The sequence below is a fragment of the Pipistrellus hanaki genome (assembly GCF_964339955.1).
Source record: "Pipistrellus hanaki genome assembly, chromosome: 1".
Classification (NCBI taxonomy): domain Eukaryota; kingdom Metazoa; phylum Chordata; class Mammalia; order Chiroptera; family Vespertilionidae; genus Pipistrellus; species Pipistrellus hanaki.
In genome coordinates this window covers 67,497,008-67,506,459 of record NC_140503.1, presented here as the reverse complement: position 1 = coordinate 67,506,459, position 9,452 = coordinate 67,497,008, and the positions used below count along the sequence as shown (strand labels likewise).

At 42.6% G+C, this 9,452-nt stretch overlaps 1 protein-coding gene across 1 annotated transcript in view; it reads right to left on the bottom strand.

Annotated features, from left to right (window-relative positions):
• Positions 1-8,541: 8,541 nt before the first annotated feature.
• Positions 8,542-9,452, bottom strand: part of AQR (aquarius intron-binding spliceosomal factor) — a 94,162-nt gene continuing 93,251 nt past the window's right edge. The window contains exon 35 of the mRNA XM_084895360.1: positions 8,542-9,159. Within this exon, the coding sequence (XP_084751486.1) occupies positions 8,830-9,159 (330 nt within the window). The 3' untranslated portion in view covers positions 8,542-8,829. The remainder of the gene's footprint in view (positions 9,160-9,452) is intronic.

Here is a 9,452-nt window from a genome sequence, read left to right as displayed (position 1 = left end):
TATTGCTCTTTATACTTTGTCTCAAGTAAATAAGTTTAAAGAACAGCGATAGTAAGGGATTTGCCTGAAAAGCAGATGGTGGGGTCTAGTTCTAGTTCAATCGACTGTGGTGTCCTAGGCAAACCATCCATGCCTCAGTGTTCTCATCTATGAATCAGTGGGGCCAATTCTGGCATTGTCTCCTGTCAAACACACAGAAGGTGCTTGGTAGTCTATGATTGTACAAGACTTAGGTAATTACAAAGACACCTTCCAACTTTTCATCATATTTAACTCAATTCACTTCTGTGGAAAGTAGTCAACCAGCAAAATAAAATGCAAATTTACCAGGTCTCCTATTCCACCACTGTTCTTGGGGCAGAATGGGAAAAGAAGAAACCAGCACCGGAAGGTGCTGCTAGGAAGGGGGGCAATGAAAATGCAGTGATAAAATAAGCACCTTTATTTGTAAAGAACTAAATTAAAAACCAGAAGGACCCCTGCCCCCAAATGGCCAAATGGACCACGAATTAAAGAAGAAAAAGGTAGTATTTTATATGACCAATTCCTAACCAGAACTCTTGGCTTTTTGAAAAATGTCAATAAAATCAGTTTCTCAAAAGAGTTAATATTACTCGGGGCATCTCCCAAGAAATGGCTACCATTGATTCTTTTACTCAGACTTACTGCAAGAAGAAATGTGTATGCAATAATGTAAGACAAAGATGGAGAAGGGAGGATCGTGAAGATAGTCATGTCTGGAGATCAACCCAGAGAATTCAACGTCTCATATGAGGCAACTTTTGGGGTTAGCACAGCTCATAAAGGGAAATTTTCTTCCTTTCTTTAATACTTGCCCTAATTTTTTCTATTTCTGGCCCATCCCTATTGGCATTCCTTTCCCTTTTGAAACTTAAACTTTTCAAAGGAAACAAACATTTAAATCTTCATGGTAAGAAAAGAGAAGAGCCTAATGTGAAACACTTAAGTCTAAAATTAAAAGTAAAACAAAGAATGCTCAGTGACCTTTTTGTTGGAGACCATATGATGGAATGTCATGGTACATTGATCAAACTTTTATTCATTTGCATTTTCGGGATGTTGCTATTAATACCACATGACACTCAACAAATCACAATACAATATGACATTCTGTACAAATCACCTCTAGTTTCTTCTTCAGCTGTGTTACTTCAGGCCCTGGTTACTTAAAATAATGTATGTTTTTTTTGTTTGTTTGTTTTAAGGCGAGGAAAAACTTTCTCTCTACCTTTATGTCTGTGGCTGGGGCCTGTGAATTAGACTCACAAAAGATAGATTAACAGGAGAAAGAGCATACATACTTGTAAATGACTGAACTAGAAATCAGAAGGAGAAAAACAAAAACAAACAAAAAGTCAAGTTTATAAAAGCAAATTTAATTGATATTTTAAATTTTACTTCCACGGGGGCTACACAGAAAAGTGAAAAGTCCAAAGAAGCAGTAAGACTTGGAAGCTTATGTACAGTTTTGACAAAGGGTGATAAATTGTGAAGTAAATAGGCAAACGAAAAAGGGCTTGAGTTTCCAGAGGGGGTGAGTTGCGGAAGAGTAAATATGTGGGAAAACGTATGGAAAATGAGGATGATTAGGTTAGGTAAGGTGTTCTTTAATGTAGGCTCATCTCAGTGTCATCTTTTCCAGTATAAAGACCAAAGGAGAGGGGACACCTTTACAAAGGAAAATCTATGCCCTGCTTTGGGGCAGAAGCAGCCCAGAGTTCTTCCTGCATCTATTGCTTCTCAATTGCCTTCAACTCAAAATAATCTTTATGCCAAAGTGGCATATTTTAGGATGGCAAATTATGACCCCTTAATATTCTAAGAAGCAATCAGAGTTCAATTGCTTCTGTAAAAGTATTAGTTTCCAACTTGTGTTCTGTGGAGCTAACTCCCTAAGGTGTCTTTTTTTTTTTTTTTTTTTTAAGTTCTATGGTCAAATAAGTTTGAGAAATGCTGAGTTAAACATGATTTCTTTTTCTAGCAGAAATTCTCAGAACTTTTAGTTAACTAGAAATACACTGTGATTCGACAAAAGGGAAATTTATTTGATCATGGAGCATGTTTTTCAGAGTATACTTCAAGACTAGTGTTTCCTGTAATACATAGTGAGAAGTAGTGGGATCAGCCACATTTGTATGTAAGTGCAAAAGTTTATGTGGCCACTGAAATAAGTATAAGCCAAAAGGAGAGAGCAGCTGAATGAAGCTGCCAACTGTTGGTCATCAGTAGCCATGCTGCCTTTGAATCGTGCTCTGGGACTGAGCTCTGGTTGGTTCCTAGGAAGAAAAACTAAAGCATCGAAAGCTTCTGGGTCCCACTAAATTGAACCCCTTTCTTGGGCATGAAAGAGCACCAAGGGATGAAGGAAAATGGCCTCATGTGCGCATCTCCATCCATGGCTCAGTACTGCGCCAGTTGTATTATTCTTAAACATCTATTAACATGATTGCTTCATAATTACAAAGACTAACTGCCAAGCATTTTTCATGGGAAGCAAGGTAATGCTTGTCTTTAATTGCTCTATGGCTGAGGCACAAAGGTTAGCATTAGAAAAATTTTTTTTAAATATTATTTTAATTGAAGAAACACCTTTAAAAATACCATTTGAGGGACTTCCAGATAAAAAAAGAAAAAGCATATTCAAGGCACAAAACTAAATAACTGCAACAATATAAGGATTTGGGGGTAGGGAGTACAGGATTCAGGACAATGGAAGTCATCAGTACATCTGATGCTACATGGCAGCCATGTCTTCCCTCCCCTCACGCTGTGCTGCCAGAAGTCTAGTTCCAAGGAGACCACCCTCCATGCCATACCAGACCAACTCAGGTTCCCAGTCAGGGGGCGTGATTCTTCAAAAACCAATTCCACCCATTTCCCTTCTTCATCCTGCTCCATGCGCCCTGGATGGGGCAGAGCTAAGGATCCAGTCAGAAGATTAGTTGCAAATACTACACTATACCAAAGCTTCGGAAAAAAGGGGAGAGTGACTAATATTTACTGAGCACCTAGATGCCAGATGTTTTCATGAACATCACCTCATTAACAAACATTTTTCTTATTTTGTACAAAAAGAAAACTGGGGCTTAGACTGGTTATAAAACCAGTCCAAGGTCAACCCAAATCCTGATGAGTAAATTAGGTTAAAATTTGAGCCAGGTCTGAGTGAGTCCAAGGTCTGTTTTATAATATCATGCTGTCTCCTTATCATAAAACACTTCATTTTATATGTGAGCACAAATGGCCCATTTCTCCCAGGATCTAGCAAAAAACATTTCAACTTTTAGCATCACTTCTAGAGACCTGATAATGTTTAGATCTTGTCATTCATTTGCCCAAACTAATGGAGCTATTTATTTTCAACTCTGGTAACATTCTTAACACAGCATTTTTCAGGGGGAAAAAAAAAATCTAAATTCTTGAATTGCTTCATTTCATGCTCATTCTCTTTGCATTCATCTTTTTGGCTTTTAAAAATAGAGTCCAAAATCATTGCGTATTCAGATATGAAACACAGGAAGAGTAATGGGAACACTAATGTGAAGTGGTCTCCAGGCGAAGAGTACCTGTGTCTGTAGTTACTCTAAACAGAAAACTCTCAGATTTATAAATGAACCAAATACTATCCTAGACTTATAGACTCATATTCTACCCCTCTCTTCACAGTTACTACCCTGGCTAAGACCATTTGCTTCAGCTTCATTATTTAAAACTAGAGGCCCAGTGCACAAAATTCGTGCATGGTGTGTGTGTGTGTGTGTGTGTCCCTCAGCCTGCTGCTCCCTTTCCAATCTGTACCCTCAAGGGATATCCAACTGCCGATCGGGCCTAAACAGGCAGTCGGATGTCCCTCTAACAATCCAGGACTGTTGGCTCCCAAGTGCTCACCTGCCTGCCTTCCTGATTGCCCCTAACTGCTTCTGCCTGCCAGCCTGATCACCCCTAACCACTCTCCTGCCAGCCTGATCAATGCCTAACTGTTCCCCTGCCAGCTCAATCATCCCCAAATGCCTTCCCCTGACAGCCCAGTCACCCCCAAATGCTCTCCCCTCCATATTCCCTCTTTATTAGATAGGGTTTTCTTCTTTAACATATAGGACAGTGTACCTGCCATGGTCTTCACAAACCAGTAAAAATGTAAACCCAAGCTAAAAGTGTCATAAAATAAACTTAAACAGGAATTTCATGAGACCTTGGAAAGGTGATATGATGTGATTGTTGATCTTCCTTTTTCCCTTCTCTTTCTTTTTCTTGATGTTTCATCTTTTATCCGTTCTTTTTTCATTTTATTCCTTTTCTGTCCTTTCTCTTAACTTTTCCGTTGGTAGAATTATCAGTACTCGAATCTGTCTTGCTTCCAGAAGACAAAGAAGAGGGAAACACAGTCATCTGAAGAAAAAGATGATCTATGTTGGGATGGGTGGTGTTTTTGGTTTTGCTTTTTTCCTGGTTTGTCATTTCTTCCAACCCTGGGTTCTTCAGGACTTGTGCATGGGCACTTCTTATTCATGTCTATAAAACCTCCCTGCTTTGGTGAAAACTAGGGGAAAAGGCCTTCCTGGGTGAGCTCAAACCCTGCCCAAGGTGCTGAGGAACCAGGGTGGGAAGCACCCACCACCGCCCTTGCAGAGCCAACCTCTGGCAGAGCAACCTCTGGACCTGGAGGTACTCTCCAGTAATGTAACTGCAATGTCCAGGTTTGCCTTCAGAAATTAGTTGTAAGTTACTTCCGATGTCAAACCCTACCTCAAACATTTCCATTGTGGTTTCTAAGGATTTTAAACAAAATCCATTTACCTCCCTAACCTGGTCAGAAGTTTCTACCCAACAGGAGAGGTTTGCTGGGCAGCATCACCCAGATATCACCACCCATCTCCAATCACTTGGCTGGCATCAAGGGAACTTCCAAGACTATAGTATGTGGGAGGATCACTCCATGAGAGTGCAGCCTGACACCCCAGACTGCCTTTGGGAGGAATAGCTCTGGGGGGAGTGCCTACCTCCCAGGCCTACACCCCCAACTGTAGATGGGATCTGATCGCTGGGGGGGTGGGGAGGTGTATAGGCAGCCTGGATCACACCAGCTGAGCACAGGCACCTCCCAGGTCCAGGAACCAGGCCAGGGCTGGGAGAGGATTGCACCTGAGGGCACAGCCGTCTCCCAGGCCAACAGGCTAGGCCACTCGCTGCCTGCTCTCAGCAGCAGCCTTCCCTGGGACTGAGGGACTCCAGCGGGCCTGAAAGGACTGGGCGCCACCATCTTGTGCCTATGGGCGCCGCCATTTTTGTTGCAGAGTGATGGTTAATTTGCATGTTACTCTTTTATTAGATTGCATAAGAGTTGCTCTCTTAAGTTCCTTAAAAATTCTATAGTTAACTGCAACTCATTGGCCTTTCCAGAGATAACACAATCTAAAATAATTCAAATCCCACCACCATAATCCTTTTTAAAATTTCCTTGACAAATGCAAAGGACACACCACCTTCCAGTTAAATTTCCCCTTTTGAGTCCAACAGGAAATCAAGAAGCAAAGAAAAAGATAATGGTGATCTAGCTAGACCTTGATTTATAGTGTTTGAAAAACAACTTGCTTAATGAGAAAGTAGCATAAAAGTTTGCTTATCTTGGTCACAGGTATTATAATTCATATCCCTAAAGGGCAGAGAGAAAAATTCTTTTCCAGTAATGAAAATTCTATCTAATAAAGAGGGAATATGCAAATTGACCATCACAGTATTACCGTTAAATGGCTGCACCCATCCTGGAGGCTGAGTCCCTGTAATGAGCCTTAACGAGCAATCAGCAGCGACCTGAGGCTGTGTGGCACTGGACTGGGGCAGAGCACCTAAGGCTGTGCCCCCCGCCCCAGCACCAGGCTGGGGGACCTCAGACCACACCCCACGCCCCCACAAGGCTTGACAGGGGATCTCAGGCCACGCCCCCCACCCTGGTGCTGGACTGCAGGACCTGAGGCTATATCCCTTGCCCAGTGGAGATTGACAGGGAACTCAAGGTGTGCCCGCTGCCCTGGCCCAGGATGGGGAACCACAGGACGCACACCCTGCCCCGAGCCAGGAGACCTGAGGCTGCACCTCTCACCCAGTGGGGCTTTGTCAGGGGTGGAACCAGCCAAGTCTGGATCTAGCCCAAATCACACAAGATCCAGGCCTGGTTCTCTTGGTAGATAACCAGCCACAAAGAGATCTTAAGGTAAAATGTGCTCTAGTTCTGGGAAAGAGATGCAGACCTTGCTACTTGAGTGTGGTTTGCAATCAGTAGTATCAGTGTCTATTGAAGGCGTGTTAGAAACGCAGGCATTAGGGTCTACCCCAGACCTATTAAATTTGAACCCGCATTTCCGCAAATCCCCAGGTGATTCATAAGCACTTTGTAGTTTGAGAAGCACTGTACCGAGATTACAGTGCTGTCCTCACATGAATGAGAGGTAGAAGGGTGATCTCGAAGGTAGAATTACCTGAGAGTGGCTATAATTTCCCGACAAGGACTTATGTTTATAAGGTCCATGTATGAGTGGCCAGAAAAAGTGAATATTTGTATATGTGGAGGGAGAAATTGCCCACTAGTTCTCTTCCACATTTAAAAAAATATATTTTTTAATTGATTTTTTACAGAGAGGAAGTTAGAGGGATAGAGAGCCAGAAATATCGATGAGAGAGAAACATCGTCCAGCTGCCTCCTGAACACCCCCACCAGTACATGCCCTTGACCGCAATCAAACCTGGGATCCTTCAGTCTGCTGGCCGATGCTCTTTCCACCTAGCCAAACCAGTTTTGGCTCTCCCACATTTTGACATCTGCTAGAGTGGCTAAAGGAGGCATTTCTCCCAAAGTATCTCCTCTACTACATGTACTTTAACCTTGACCATGTCCAAAGAACCTTTGATGAAATAAATAGGAACTGCACACTGGCCATTGAAATGCTTCTGATTCTCCATCTTGAAGAAATGATCACTTCATTAGGAAATTAAACCCAGGAAGTCAGGTCAGGGAAGGGTATTTTTGAGTGACTAGTGTTTGCTCAGCTCTATCAGGTGGTGGCAGATGTGATTCACTCTCCCCTTACAAGAGTCTCGTGCCCCAGAATTCTTGTGTAAATGTGGGCGAGGAAGGGAAATGGAAGTGGTGGCTGATGAGGGGTGTGAAATGATGAGGAAACTGCCCTAAGAAGGTAGGTTGTCTGCTATCAGGAAAGGATTGAGCCAGGTAGCCAGTTATATGTTGTCTCCAAGTATAAGAATACAAAAGCAGGTGGTTTCAGGCATGTATGTGAGGACTAGCACCCGCAAAATTACTTTTATTGTGAACATATAGTAAATTCGTGCATGGGTGGGGTCCAATTAGGGCCAATTGGGCTGGACTGACCCTGGGTAGGGGCTGTGGGTGGTTGGTTGATTGGGGGGGGGGGGGGGGTTGGAGGAGGGGCTGCAGGCGATTGGCTGGCCCCGCCCCCTGGTCGAACTCCAGTTGAACTCCCAGTTGGTCATACTCTCAGTTGAGGGGACAATTTGCATATTAGCTTTTTATTATATAGAACTAGTTACCTGGTGCACAAAATTTGTACACATTAAAAGGGAATTAATTAGAGGGAATATTTTAATATTGCTATTTGCCCTTTCTCTATAATAGAAGTGTCAGAGATGAAAGAAATTAGTAACATGTATATGACAATCTCCTGTCAGAGTCTGGGATGTGCCACAGGAACCAGAGTCAAGTCCTCGCCCACCCACATGTGCCTTGAAATCTACCAAGAGAACTAAGCCAGGCAGGAAACGCAGACCCTCGGCGTGCCCTGTGAGCTCCATCCTGCACACGGGGCTCAGCACGCTGCTTTCACTGTCCAGCTCCGGGCCACATTCCTGCTTAGCCAAATGCCAAACCTGGCTCAGCCTCCCCAGCCTCATCTGATGCCCCTCTGCCAGCAACTCAAATATCTGGAGCATCTGCTCTAGGACACATTCCTGGGCCCTCACCTGAGGTTTTCATTCAGGGAATGGCCCCAAGAAGAAACACTTTAGGCCAGTGGTCGGCAAACTCATTAGTCAACAGAGTCAAATATCAACAGTACAACGATTGAAATTTTTTCTGAGCCAAATTTTTTAAACTTAAACTTCTTCTAACACCACTTCTTCAAAATAGACTTGCCCAGGCTGTGGTATTTTGCGGAAGAGCCACACTCAAGGGGCCAAAGAGCCATGTGTGTCTCACGAGCCACAGTTTGCTGACCACGGCTCTAGGTGATTCCGATCTGTTAACAAATTTTTGAGAAGGAAATACATATAACCTCTTTGATGGATTTGAGAAACCTGTATGCAATGGTTAATGCCTTTACATAAAGGAAGAAAGGTTAAAAACAAAACAAGTTGAGCATCTGGTACTATGATAGAATTATTTCCTCCCCAATCTCAACATTTGCTTAGGGGCATTTATGATTATTTCCAGTGTATTCTGTCTTTTTCATTTTTATAGAAGTTCACTAAAAATGTAAAATATATCCTATATATCCTATAGAAAATTATTTTAATGTAGGTATGATTGAAGATACACTCAGTTAATGAGAAAAATATCAAAGGAATGATATTTGCCCTTCTGATTGAACTGAAATGGAGTTGTTCATATACATACAATTTTAAAAAATGTATCCAAGAACGAACACTGATTACCAGTTAACAAAAATAAGAACTGAACATTATTACCTTTAAAATGGCAGAAGCAGATACAAAATACAAAAAGTAACTTTACTTTGACTTTACAAGTGAAATGTCCTCCCTAAGAAAGGCTGGCATTGGCTATTTGGTCTCTGGGGCAGATGTGGCATCTTGCTGGATGCCAGCCTCCGTGGGCACAGCGTCGGAGCCTGCCGCAGCAGCAGTGACTTCGGATACAGCGGAGGTGGCTTCTGGACTGGAACCAGTGCCTGCCCGACCAGAGGTGGCCTCAGTCTGACCGGGGATGGCCTCAGGCTGAGAGGCTACCAGTTCGTGACTGACGCTGGCATCTGTTACACAGGGGATGTCAGCCTGAGGGGGCATGCCCTCTTCTTCTGTCTCCATCTCTGTTTCCTGACTTTGAACTTCCTCACCTTCTTCTACCATAGCAGGTGGTAACTGCAAAAAAGTCTAATAAAAAGATGAAGAAGAAGAAAAGGAAAATATCAGCATGAATGAACTCAAGTAAATAGAATTGGCTTATAAAGTTAAGCTCACACATTAACATTATCTTCCTGATAAATACTGTCCACTTTTAAGAGTTCTCCAGAATAATGCTGCCCATTTCATGTTACAGATTAAACAACTCTGATGACAATGGCCTACGTTTTGCTGAATATGCCAACACGGATATCACAAATGATCAAAATACATATTACATCTATAGAGAGGAAAATAATATGAAAACCTATTAGATTTTTTAG